At 39.9% G+C, this 14,067-nt stretch overlaps 1 protein-coding gene across 1 annotated transcript in view; it reads right to left on the bottom strand.

Annotated features, from left to right (window-relative positions):
- The window catches only part of LOC136884959 (intermembrane lipid transfer protein VPS13A), a 263,969-nt gene that overhangs the window by 167,773 nt on the left and 82,129 nt on the right, over positions 1 to 14,067 (bottom strand). Inside the window, exons 20-24 of the mRNA XM_068230153.1 lie at positions 9,396 to 9,509; positions 5,510 to 5,689; positions 4,257 to 4,449; positions 2,745 to 2,914; positions 57 to 288 (exon numbers count right to left, since the gene is read on the bottom strand). Coding sequence (XP_068086254.1) covers positions 57 to 288; positions 2,745 to 2,914; positions 4,257 to 4,449; positions 5,510 to 5,689; positions 9,396 to 9,509 — 889 coding nt within the window. The remainder of the gene's footprint in view (positions 1 to 56; positions 289 to 2,744; positions 2,915 to 4,256; positions 4,450 to 5,509; positions 5,690 to 9,395; positions 9,510 to 14,067) is intronic.

The raw sequence follows: 14,067 nt of genomic DNA, 5'->3' as shown, positions 1-14,067 counted from the left end.
CAATAAACAACAACAACAGTGAAGAGTGGAGAATGTTAAAAAGTGCTTCTACTTGCCAATGAAATGTCCTTCAGCCAAATTATCACTCCAGACAGCCAACAAGGTGGCCAAGTCTCGCTGTCCTAGATTGATGCGGATGTTGTCCATCCCGCCGTCCACATCGTAGAGAAGGAGGTCTCGGTTGTGGCCATAACCAGTGGATGCTGGCGGTTGACTGCACACCACGTGGTGGTATGCCACTACTCTCTTGATGTCCAGACGGATACTTACAGGCTCCAAAATGGGTTCCTGCCAAAACAGGGAATGGATTCTCAGCCTAAATGTATTGACACACTTCATACATATAATGAGAAAAGTGGAACTGGTTTTATCATCTATGTGTAGGGCACATTGCAATAAATCACGAATGTTTGACCATTTCTTTTTGTTTGTTCAGTAGTTTAACATTGCACTAACATATGGAAGGTTTACAACAGCATAAGGAGAAATGTTGATTGGATCAAGCTATTTGAGATTCTGAAGGTGATTGGGATCAGATGCCGAGAACGAATAATTATCTAAAATCTGTATAAAAATCAGTCTGCAGTCATAAGAATTGAGGGCTGTCTCAAAAGAAGTAGCAATCCAGAAAGGAGTGAGGCAAGGTTGCAGTTTGTCCCTCTCCTTTTCAATGTTTATATAGAACAGGCAGTAAAGGAAATCAAAGAGGAATTTGGAAAGGGAATCGCAAGCCAAGGAGAAGAAATCAAAACTCTGAGATTAGCTGACGATATTGTTATTTTATCTTACACTGCACAAGATCTGGAGAAATTGCTGAATGGCATGGACAGAGTCTTGGGTAAGGAGTACAAGATGAAAATAAATAAGTCCAAAACAAAAGTAATGGAGTGCAGTCGAACACAGTCAGGTGATGCAGGAAATATTATATTAGGAAATGAAGTCTTGAAGGAAGTAGATGAATATTGTTACTTGGGTAGGAGAATAATTAAAATTAGCAGAAGTAAGGGGGGCATAAAATGCAGACTAGCACAAGCAAGGAGAGCCTTTCTTAAGAAAAGAAGTTTGCTCACTTGAAACATCATTACAGGAATTAGAATGATGTTTTTGAAGACTTTTGTCTGGTGCGTGGCATTGTATGGACAATAACTAGCTTAGAAAGAAGGAGAATAGAAGCTTTTGAAATGTGGTGTTACAGAAGAATGCTGCAGGTGAGATGGATAGTTGAAATCACGAATGAAGAGATACTGAATCGAATTGGTGAAAGGAGATCAATTTGGCTAAATTTGACCAGAACAAGAGATAGAATGATAGGACGCATCTTGAGAGACCCAGGACTTGCTCAGTTGGTGTTTGAGGGAAGTGTATGCGGTAAGAACGGTAGGGGTAGACCAAAGTATGAATATGACAAGCAGATGTAGGATGCGGTAGTTACGTAGAAATGAAAAGATTAACACAGGATAGGCTTCATGAAGAGCTGCATCAAACTAGTGTATGGATTGATGACTCAAACAGCAACAGCAACAACAACAACAACAACAAGGAGAAAGGGTTAGGATTGGGAAAGTAGCGGCCATGGCCTTTATTTAAGATATAGCTCCAGCATTTGCCTGGTGTGAAAATGGGAAAACCACAGAAAATCCCCTTCAGAGTTCCCATGGGTTTGAACACTCCATCTCACAAGCGCAAGTGCAAGCACACAGGTATGTGACCTGAACAATACAACCAACTGGCTTGGAGAGTCTGACAACTGAACTATGTCCTGTTACTAACATCTGAACAGTAAATCATGTCCCATCACAAATGTTTGAAAACTCAATACTATGCTATGGTGAATGTTAGAATGTTGGAACGTGTGCTAACCTAAATGTTTGAAAAATAATTTGAATGTTATCATGAATGACTGAAAACTGAGCAAGTGGCCGTGCGGTAAGGGTCGCATGGCAGGGAGCTTGCATTCAGGAGATAGTGGGTTCGAACCCCACTATCGGCAGCCCTGAAGATGCTTTTCCGTGGTTTCCAATTTTTACATCAGGCAAATGCTGAGTTGTACCTTAATTCAGGCCACGGCTGCTTCCTTCCAACACCTAGGCCTTTCCTATCCCAGCATTGCCATAAGACCTACCTGTGTCGTTGCAACGTAAAGCAAACTGCATGAATGACTGAAAATTAAATCGTGTGCTATGATAAATTGCTGACAGCACGGTTTGAACCCACCATTTTCCAAATGGAAGCTAACAGGTACAAGGCCCGGGCCAGCTCACTTGGTATATTTGAGTTTGCCTCTGTAGAGCAATATTCAATACAGATCTAATAGGAACCAAAAACGGTCAGGTTTATTAATCTGCAAAGTAATGGTTAGCATTGGAGGCCCGATTTTGATTCCTGGTACAGTCAGAAATTTAAGAATAGCATGAAGGCCGGCATGTGCCTAAGTGGTACACGTAGCTCACCTCTATCGAGAACGTGCCTGAAAAAAGTTGCACCACCTCAGGACGACGAGAGTGTGATTTAATTTACCTGACTCAGTATATTGGAAAAATGAATCAAATCCTCCTTTGAATATCTGAAAATTGAATCATTCGCTATCATGAATATTTAAAAATTGAATCTTAAACTGAATTGTTTCTTATCATGTTTGACTACAGAATTGTGTCTCATCATGAATTGGACAACTGAATCATGTCTGTTTGATACTTGAATCATGCCGTTACATATTTCAACAAATTCAGAACCAGGTAACCTACCTGTATTTCCAGTGAGCCTGCAAGCGTCATCACAGCACGAGAAACTTGCACAGACTCGAGGCGCACCAGGATGTTGTCTATGACAGGAGTGTCGTTGGGCCCTGGTGTTCCCCCAGACATCACCTGGCTAGGTGACACCTCTTTAAAGAAGTTCTCCACACTGAGGTCACCTGGAAACATTACACTGAGCTGGACATTTATACATTACTTACCACTACGTAAACTGAGAACCAATGGTGAGTGAATAATAAGAACAGTGGAAGCCAGTGATATTGGTGAACACCTGAGCAGTAGAACCATGGGCCATTGGTACTCTTTGTCATATGTATGCCACCCTACTTATAACATAACTCTTGTAAAACCTTCAATTATTATGTTTAATACATTTTAATTATCTTGTATTAAATGCTAAGTATGACTATACCCTGTAAATATGTACTGCACATTTGTATAACCTCAAATATGTACTGTGAATACATTTAACCTCAAAATCTGTGTAGTTGAAAACTGTGTAATATTTGTATATTGGGTATAATCCCTTCCAGGATTAGTCTATTTAATCATCGCAAACACATCCATAAACTGAGTTGAACTGGTTAATGTAGAAGTCTCTCATAAAGCGAAACCTTATTTTATGATTATCTCCCTGTATATATCAAATGAACTGCTGTGATTTAGCAGCGGGCGATTCACTCCTCTCATTTGAGGTTAAACAGTGCTCTCGGCAGTGTTTAAACGTGACCGGTTGAACATCGGTTTTAGACAGTGTCTAAGTGATAAATAATGTCTCTGCAATGCGGCAGCCATACTTAGGCATTGTTTAACCGTAGATGTTGTCTAAACACCGGCCCCTAGCGTTTATAAGTTAGTATGGAACAGTTCCGCTTATCAGCTATTGGTCCAAAAAGCCGGCATACAGAATGGTTCCATAAGTCAATGCCAATGATGATATAATAAGAAATAAATTGACAAGTCCACCTTTTCAATACAATATACCAAGTAAATAATATTACATCAGTCCTGGGACTAGTTTCAGCCACTTAGTGGCCATCTTCAGGCAAATAAAAATTAAACAGATTATGTGATAACTAAAACATATGCATACCAGACAAAGACAATGTTGCAGGAATAATTATAACATTAAAATACATATAGTTATATCACAATCTGTTTAATTTTTATTTGGCTGAAGATGGCCACTAAGTGTCTGAAACTAGTCCCAAGACTGATGTAATATTATTTCCTTGATATATTGTATTGAAATGGTGGACCTTCTTGACAATTTACTTCTTATAATTGCACTTCAATATGGAACAAAAATGAAATTTATAGCTTATAATCAATGTCCAATGAGTTAATAAGGTCCTTAATTTCTGTGCAAAAAATACTGACTGTTACAATAACTATAACAGAGCATCCTGAAGTGGAGGACTGGATTTTGATATCAATGTATCAGTCACGCAGGTGGCATCGAAGCAAAAAACTTGCAGACAATAGCTGATACAGACTTACCCATGTTGACGATGATGAGGTTAGGAGAGGCTGACTTCTGAGGCAGCAGTAGAGTAGGAGCATGAAGGTCGAGTGCGAGATGCAGCCGAGTGCTCCAGCTCCTCAGGTGCGCAGCATGCTGTTCCACAGACTTTTCTGCAGAGTGCAATGCCTGTCCTGCCACAGCTGGGTGAACGAAGGGCTCCAGGAAATGCTAATATAACATAGTAGTAAGGATTATGAGTGAATGAATTAATGAGAACAGTGCATACTACTGCCATTTAACAGAGGTGTACTCAATTTAAAGGGTTATTCTAAATTAGTTACCAGAAAATATCTTTGGATAATTTCAAAACTACCAACTGAGGTTTCTCAAGATTTTTATCAAATCTTGTGCCATATCATCAAGTTTTAAGACTAGCCGGTAAATTTCCCTCCAAATACTCTTCTCACGTGTCTAGTGGGATAAGGATGCAGTCATCATTGAGGTGTGAAGCGCATGCAGTTCTGTCCGAGATACCACGAAACACAGTCACAATTTACCACACAAAGATGTTTCAGAGTAGAGAAAACTTCATCACACGTAAAGACTATCGAAGGTATGACAGATCTGTGGAGACTAGTTCTGTGCCATAATGAGAAAAAGTGTAAAAATGCTCTCTTGTAACAGACCATGCTGTGGAAGCCAGAAGAGGGAGGTATGCATGATGGCCAAAGAAGTCTATACCCAGAGCAAGTTTGGAAATGGTCATTCTGCAACCTATGGTATGGAGAATTTTATGATGATAACTGCAGTATAATGTATACAACCTGCAACTGCCTCATGCATTGAGTGATGGTGACAAGCAGAGTGTTTGAATTCTATGTGAAGCCGCACTAAACATTTGAAAACAAATTTTGAGGTTATGTCACTTTGAGTTTTGAAAATAAATGATGTAAAAATAATTGTGTTTATGAAGTTATTTAACCTTGGAGAGGGCAGGTAGAAATAACCCCGTGAGGAGGCGCGCGCGGTGCTTTAGACCGGGTCTGTCAAACAATGCACTCAGGCTGAAACAGAGGAGCGTGAGGGGTGAACTGTTCATGCAGACTGATAGAGGACGAGTCCAATGTAAGGTACTGAGGGGATGGAAGTTAGTGGCCTGCTACGTTAAGAACTATAAAAGTTTATTTCTGAACCCGGTCAAAAAGAACGTGACACGCCCTCTCCAGGGTTAATGTTACCGTCAGGTAACCAATTTAAAATAACTCTGTACTTATATCCCGCAACTTACCTGCAAGTCTACTAACAATTTGTACAGTAAAACAACTTGGATTCTTCCAATGTGAATTCTGAGGCTGCCATCAGATTTAACATCGTCCTTCTTCGCATCAATCACATTGTGCATGTAGAGTTTAGGGCTATGTCTCACATATTTGAAGTCAAACACTTTATCTTCTTCTATGCTGAGGACCTGAAAACAATACAAGATTACTTTAGTTGAGTATAGACTTAGTTATGATGATGATATTTGCAGTATGAGGAAAAAAAGTGCTCTAATGGAGTAAATTGTATGTTTTTGAAGTAACTTCACATAGAACAAGCCGACAGCGTGACATTCAAAGTCACATTGGCACAGAACAATACTAGTACAGAATCGTGTAGCAGCATATGTTGAAAAACTTACTGCATTTCGGTGCCATGCAATAAAGTTGAGAAAAGACCGTGACTATCTGGTTGGCTGTATCGGTATTGTCAATCAGATGCCTATCTACTCCGAAATGTCAGCCAATCAGACAGCTGTTTTTTTTTATTTTTAAAATCTTCTACTGTACATCCCTCTTATCCTTCTTGATTTCTGTAATCCATCTAACGTTGCTCTTATTGTTCCATAATTTTTCTGTTATTATTATTATTATTATTATTAATCACATGGAACATGACAGCTATTTACAATGCAATGAACAAATAAATTTCAGTTACAAAATGTACAGGTAATGTATAAATTTATTATCTCTGAGTATGCTCAAGTTTAATGTCCACTCTACTGCTCTTGGCGTGACATCCATCAGTTCATCCTGGCTACTTCAAATGTTTTCTCAGGCATTTCTCAATATGACTCACAGTCTGTTGTGAAAATCTACAGCCACATTCTGGTGAGTCAGTCAATCCGTTTTTGATTTAACATTGCACCAACGCATGACAGGTTTTTGGAGGCGCAAGGATGGGAAAGGGCTAGGAATGGGAAGGTGGCAGCCGTGGCCTGACTTATGGTGTTAGTTTGGGGATGACCAATCCTCAAATGGTTCAGTGGCCACCAAGTTCCTCAGGATACTTGAGTCCTGGTAGCTGTGTGGAGCTGTCAAGCTGATGGTGGTTGAAGTTTAGGATATTCTTCCATATTGCTTTCCATATACCATGGATCTCAGTGCACAAATTGGCACCCTGGGACAAAACACTGGCAACCAAGAATGAGTTAGCTGGAAAGTTTAAATATCTAATAATGGACCAATTTTAAAGGAATTATGAATTTACTCATTCAGGACAAATATTTCATGTTCCCTATGAGAATCAAAATCTATATCCTCTGCCTTATCGTTTGATGATGATTGTCGTTTAAAGGGGCCTAACATCGAGGTCATCGGCCCCTAATGGTATGAAATGAGACGAAATGGAATGACAAATTAAAAGTCCAAAATTCTCCACTGACCAGAATTCAAAGCGTGAGAACGAAGAATGAATGGATGGACATGAATTTAAAACAATCAGTGGATGCGACCCGCAATGCTTTACATTCACACAAACTGACGTAAAAGAATACGATTACTGACCAAGGGACTGCTGCTATAGCATACTGAAACGATGATGCTTGCAGTCTAAAGGGGTTCCAAATTCCAAGTTATCGGCCCTTCATAACGGTACTGATTGCTAGGAAAGTAGAATCATGGTATTTGTCCTGTTGCAGTACTAATCAAAAGTAGCAGAGACTTGCGGGATTCCACACATTATTGTACTACTCAGAGGTTATGAAATTCGACATATAATACAGATGTATGTTTTTCTCACTTTGCGGCGCCATTTACAGGCAACGCAAACCTATGGTGTTCATCACATAAGAGTACTAACCACAGGGACCTGCACTATCCTGTGGTGTTCCTCATATACTGGGTACTAATCACAGGCAAGGCAGAACCATGGCAGCTATCATCCCATGGTCCTGCTCATATGGTGGTACTAATCACAGGTACTGCAAAAGCCGACCGCACGGTGCTCCTGTGTGCTACTAATCACAAACCTATTTGGTACCTAATATAGTGGTACTACGCGCAAGTAAAAGCGACCCATGATGCTCTCCGCGTGGTGGTACTAATCACAAGTAGTTTCATGGTTCCAAGACAATCATCCCTTGGTCGCCCTTTTTAGTTGCCTCTTACAACAGGCAGGGGATACCGTGGGTGTATTCTTCATTGGCATCCCACAGGGGGTCCTTATCGTTTGACATCACCAAATTATAGTCTGAGAGTGTCAGATATTTACCAGGATTATACTAAACTAAATAAAAGGATAAAGTAGAACCTAAAATTAGGAGAGAACACCCAGGATTTCATTCAAATCTGTACATTAAGAATAATTATCGAACTAAACTATAGATCAGATAAACTTGAGGTACTAGAAAGGAGAATCATGAGAAAAGTCTTAGGCCCTGTGAAAACAAGAGAAGTATGGAAATTAAGATCTAATGATGAAATACACAGGAACATAGCAAACATAACACAAACCATATGAAAAAGGAGATTGCAATTTTTTGGACATATTTGCAGAATGGATAATTCCAATCAAAACAGACTTTCAACGTATTAGGTCGTGTTACGTACATGTAGTACGTGTTGAAGAGATGTTAAGTACAGAACAAAAATGGCCAGCCGGACACCAGTGGGATCCGAACCCACAACCTGGCCATTTTTGTTCTGTACTTAACATCTCTTCAACACATACTACATGTACGTAACACGACCTAATACGTTGAAAGTCTGTTTCGATTACAATGCGGTCGTGAAAATTCAATATTCATGGATAATTCCAGATTAACAAAATGGATTTTCAAGTACCTTTGGGACAAAAAAAGGCAACAACTAGCTGGAATGAAGAAGTAAAGAAAGATTTAGAAAGAAATAATATAAGAGAAGAAGAAATTATGGACAGAGATATTTTTAGAAAGAGGTTAGTAAGTATGGAAGGATTCCAAGGAAGATTGAACAAGAAACCTGGTGTAAAGTGGTCCGAGGACAGAAAGAAACAGCATAGTGAAAGGATGAAAGAATATTGGAAGGAACAGAAGAGAAAACAACAAAGTATGAAGAACCGAATTGAAATCAGCATGTGGTCCTTAGCAGGCCTCATCGGAAAGAATAATAATTACAGAACAATGTAGGCCCATTGAGTGGAACAATGAACTAATCTATATTTGCGGACTTTAAGAAAGCCTTTGACTTAAGCCCGACTGGTTAAGGTGTTGAAGTTTAAATGATCTGACACTGTGGTTAGCCAGTTTGAGTCCTGTTGGTCAAAAAAATTTCACCATCAGAATGTTGGCCGGCAATTTCTAATCACTAGATTGCGTGCAGAAGCCTGGGGAATAAATTCTAAACCTCTCCGCAGTGTTCACATGGAGATGTTAAGCCTTAAGCAGACTCTTCGGTGCTGTTCGACAGGAGCAGGCTAAGTACCAGCACTGGGTTTCATCCTCTCCTTTTTTACTATCATATATCACGTCCTTCATTTCATTCCATTAATTCCTCTTATGAGGTTGACGTCAGGAAAATCTAAAAATAAAAAATCTTGCCACGACAGATTCATTTCCCCTTATACCCGACTCCGTAGAGAAACGGGACAAGGGTTTGAAAAACAAGAAAGCCTTTGACTTGGCAACAAGAGAAAGTACTACAGTAATACAGGAAACACAGGAGATAATAAGTATAATCCAATAATTTTAGCATCAATATATGAGCCAAGTTATTCATGAAGGAGAAATTTCAGAGCTCTTCGACATCGTCTTGAATATTCTTTACACCAGTTCTTTGTCATACTGTTTGAGATACTGAACAAAAATATTTGTAGAGTGTGAGTATTAGCTCTTGTTATTTCTAAGTTTAATAACTACAAGCTACAACAATACCTACCTTCTGATAGAGCGTCATTTCAGAGAGGTCATCCACAGTTAACATCGTAAGATATATTCGTAGCACCATCCTTTCATTGGCTTTAAATAAGCAGTCACTCTCCAAGCCTGCCACCTGAAACAAGAAGATAATTGGATTATTCAATCAAGTATTTGAAAACTACATGAATTGTCATTATTTCTCCTTAATTTGTTTATCCGAGATTTCAAATGTCTAATTCTCTAAGTTCTACTCCAGAAGTTAGAGAATGGAAATGGCTTAGTAAGAGTGATAAAACTAGGAGGAATCATGGTATCCCCAAAGAAACAAAACTTCAATACACTTGTTGACTGTCTCTTCTTGAACATATTAGAAACATTAATATTAAAATACGAGGCATGTTTTTTAAGTAAGGGTCGTTTGAAAATAACTACACAATGGAAGACGATTTTCAAACATCATATTTATTTGCAGATTCTACATACTTTACTCTATTTTTCAACATAGCCGCCAAGTTTGTTTAAACTCTCATCATACCTTACAACTAAGTTTTGAATACCCTCTTCATAGAAACTTGCCGCCTGCTCCGATAACCAAGAGATCACAGCCGTTTTCACTTCGTCGTTGTCATAATTGTAGTGGTTGCCGCCGAGGTGATGTTTGAGGTGGCGGAACAGATGGTAATCGCTCAGCGCAAGGGCAAGGTTGTAGTGTGGGGCCTTGCATTGTCATGCAGAAGGACAATTCCCTTTGTCAGCATGCCGCGTCTTTTGTTTTGTATCGTTCTGTGTAGCTTTCTCAAGGTTTGGCAGCAGGCTTCCGCATTGATAGTGGTTCCTCGTTGCATGAAGTCGACCAACAAAACACCGTGCCTATCCCAAAACATGGACGCCATGATCTTGCGCTGGGACAAAGTCTGTTTGGCCTTCACCTTTACAGATGATTGTGTGTGTCTCCATTCCAAGCTCTGTTACTTTGATTTGGGCGTGATATTCGAAACCCATGTTTCGTCTCCCGTTACGATCTGACTCAACATGTCGTCACCTTCTTCAGCATAACGAGTCAAAAATGTCATCGAACACTCGAATCTTTTGTTTTTGTGGTCTTCCGTTAGGAGTTAGGGACCCAACGGGAGCACAGTTTCCTAAAGTTTAGGTTTTCAGAAACAATTTTGTAAAGCACTGACCCAGACATGTAAGGAAAGGCGTTTGAGAGAGCTGTTATTGTGAAGTGTTTGTCCTCATGAATCTTCGCTTCAAATGAAGCCACCAAATCGTCTGTGACCAGAGATGGGCAACCGGAGTGGGCCTCATCATGGACGTTATCACGGCCATCTTTGAAGTATCGTACCCACTTATGTGCTCTGCCTTCACTCATAGCATTAGCACCATACACTTTTCAAATCTGTTGGTGAATGTCTGCAGCAGACAGACTCTGTGCTGATAAAAACCGTATCACTGACTGAACCTCACACGGGGCAGGCTGGTCGATAAGCTTGAACATTTGAGCAAGCACAGAACAGAACCGTACAGGTTAGCAACAGAGCTGCAACTGAGCACCGTTGTCTCCGAGGCATGCTGGCACACGACGTGTGCGTGCGCGAACTACTAGTCTCTACAACAAACACGCCTCGTATGTCATTCATACATCCCTCTTAACACGTTGCAGAACGGGTGCCCTTCACCCCCATGCACAGCCCTTTTCCCGGCCACTTTCTAACCACCTCCAAACTGGAGTGCATGCATTTAAATAAACTGTCAGACTTCACTAGCCTTTGAAGGACTACTATGTTTCTTTCTGGTGGCCTTCCTGAATAGTCGTTGAAATGTAGGAAGGTAAGTATTTGTGGAAATCTATTCCAGCTCATAGTTTTTGGAAATATAGGGGTTTCTCTTAGGGATCGGTTGGCCAGTAATCTTTCAGACACGATTTCTTCACCTGCCCTATCAATATACACAAAGCAGTTTTTTTAAATTTCCCTGCTAGTGACATTAGTCTACTTTAGTGTTTTAGGGGATACGTTATGAGAACGTGAATTCTGCTCATAGTATAAGTTTATCTGCTCAGCTACATACTGAAAAAAATCCTCACCAAACATAAGTCCTGCTACTTGTTCCATGTTCCAGGTTCATTAGGCCATATCTGTACACCAGGAGCACCTTCAAAATCTTCTAGCCTAGGTTCACTGTTGTCCACAACCCAGTTGTCAGAAAACACTACATTATTTACAATATTTAGAATATTTACACCCGTAACACAATTATTAGACTGGTTTTGCGCCACGTGAGTTCCACACCTTGAAGACAAGGCTATATCCTTCTCATCACTTGAAACATTTCCGTTAGAAGATATTTCATCATCAAAATCTAAATATTCAGCATCACTTGGACATTCGGAGCCTGTATCAGTAGGCTACATAATTCACAAATAATTTCATCCCTGTCTAAACACATGCGATCCCTGGGCGCTGCCATCTTGCAGACTGCATGGCTCTTTAAACTTTGTAAACATGTTGTCAGGAAATGCAAAGAAAAGTTATGATAAGAAGAATAATCGAAAAGAAATGCGACTATCGATCGTGTAGAACCATACATAACAGAGTTCTATCACCCTTGACCTCCAAACAGTTCCGGTATATCTCAAAAGATAGCACTAAACTTCAGTCTGCTGCTAACACAAGATAACTCGGGACCGGTCCGCAACACTTGGCCAGCCAAACACAAGTTTTCTCGGGACCGGTCCGCATTATGTTAAAAAATCTGGTAATTAAAAATCTCATGCAAGATATTATCAATAACAGGATCTTACTTTAAAACATTAAACGCCAAGAAAAAAGGACTAAACATACATTTTTATTCTCTGGCATTTCAGTAACAATATTCCACCATGCATTTAACTCAAAAGTAAAGAATAGTGTCAAAAATGAAAATAAAGTAAGGCAAACATTGCTGCCCTCTGTGGCCCGTAAGGAAACTTGTGTCCTACTGGGGCCATGGTGGTCACACAAGCAGACACTAAACACGTGCACGCCAAATCCATCTTTCTTCCTATCCTACACTTCTCACCTCAAGAACATAGATCTGTCGAGATGGCTCCTCAACAACGAGTGTTGATGCCAATCCTCCTTATTAAGTTGGGAAGCAGAAACGATGATGAGGGAGACGATCTATTTGAAGATTTGAAGGGAAATCTGGGAAGAGGGAAGGGAAAGGAGGGGGGAGAGATCGAAGATTAGGGTGGGGATGAAGGATGTGGGAAAACAGACAGCTACTGAGGAAGGGTGCTGTGAATATTGAGAAAAAATGATTTACGATTTTTTTGGTTTGACGTTTCTACAAACAGGAATTAGAAGGTAGAACAGGATATTTGGCTTTTCTGAAATTTCATTAAGATTACAATTCGGGCTGAAATACTGATCTCCCCTCTCTTTTTTTTTTCTTTACGTCACACCGACGCAGATAGATCTTATGGCGACGATGGGACAGGAACGGCCTAGGAATGGAAAGGAAGTGGCTGTGGCCTTAATTAAGGTACAGCCCCAGCATTTGCCTGATGTGAAAATGGGAAACCATGGAAAACCATCTTCAGGGCTGCCAATAGTGGGATTCGAACCCACTATCTCCCGGATGCGAGCTCACAGCTGCGCGCCCCTAATTGCACGGCCAACTCACCTGGTCTCTCCTCTCCTTTCCCTGCCCTCTCCCTTCCCAGGTTTCCCTCCAAGTCTTACAATCCAGTCTCAACTCCTCTCCGTTAGTATGTGACACACAACCGTAGGCCACGCACCACATACTGTAACAAAAGGTAAGTCTCATATAACCTAATGCTACTTGATTAGCACTCTTTCTCCCTTTTTTTCATTAACTTTTGACTATCATTTATTTAGGTTAACTTGATGGACATTGTGTTGAAACACGAATGGTACTCTTCTTCTTCTTCTTCTTCTTCTTCTTCTTCTTATTCTTCTTATTCTCCTTCTTCTTCTTATTCTTCTTTTGAGACCACATCGGATCACTTTAATCAACCTTTGGTTTGTCGATTTCTTGGTAGGAACTGTCTGAGTCTTGCGGTCCTTCCAGTACTTCTTCATACGTGTTGATATTCTTGCCCTTTCTTGTGTAGAGAATATTCTAGTTACGATTTTGTCCTTTGTGAGTGTGAAGTCATATTTTTAAATATTGTGTTTACTTTTTTCTTATCCATAGTGTCATCCAGTGTGAGGCCAATTTCTTTCAAATCCTCTCTAATTTCTTTTATCCATCTGCATCCATTTGTAGTATTTTTTGAAGCAAGATTGTACTGCACTAGCTGTTTCAGAAGTCACAAATCTGGCATTCTCATGACATGGCCAAAGTACCAGTACCCTAGTCTTTTCTTGCACATGATATCCTCTACCAGCTGTAATCTAAGAACATGCCAGCTATTTAGATATATTTTCATGAGTTGTCCTTGATTCAATAATTTAACAACTTCCAATTGAGGAACCTTTCAATGTTTTCAAGACAATTACTCAAGTACGTTTTAATGGGAAGCACTAATGAAACATGTTTTGAATACAATGCAATGCATCCAAGGATTTTACATCTCACTAAGAGCCCTTATTATTATTAGTGTATGGCAAGGAAAATTATATTCATAATACCAAAAAAAAATATCCCAAACAAACATTGATTCACTTCAGGCATTAGTGTTA

The sequence above is a fragment of the Anabrus simplex genome, chromosome 13 (assembly GCF_040414725.1).
Source record: "Anabrus simplex isolate iqAnaSimp1 chromosome 13, ASM4041472v1, whole genome shotgun sequence".
Classification (NCBI taxonomy): Eukaryota; Metazoa; Arthropoda; class Insecta; order Orthoptera; family Tettigoniidae; genus Anabrus; species Anabrus simplex.
This window is presented reverse-complemented; position numbering and strand designations above follow the sequence as displayed.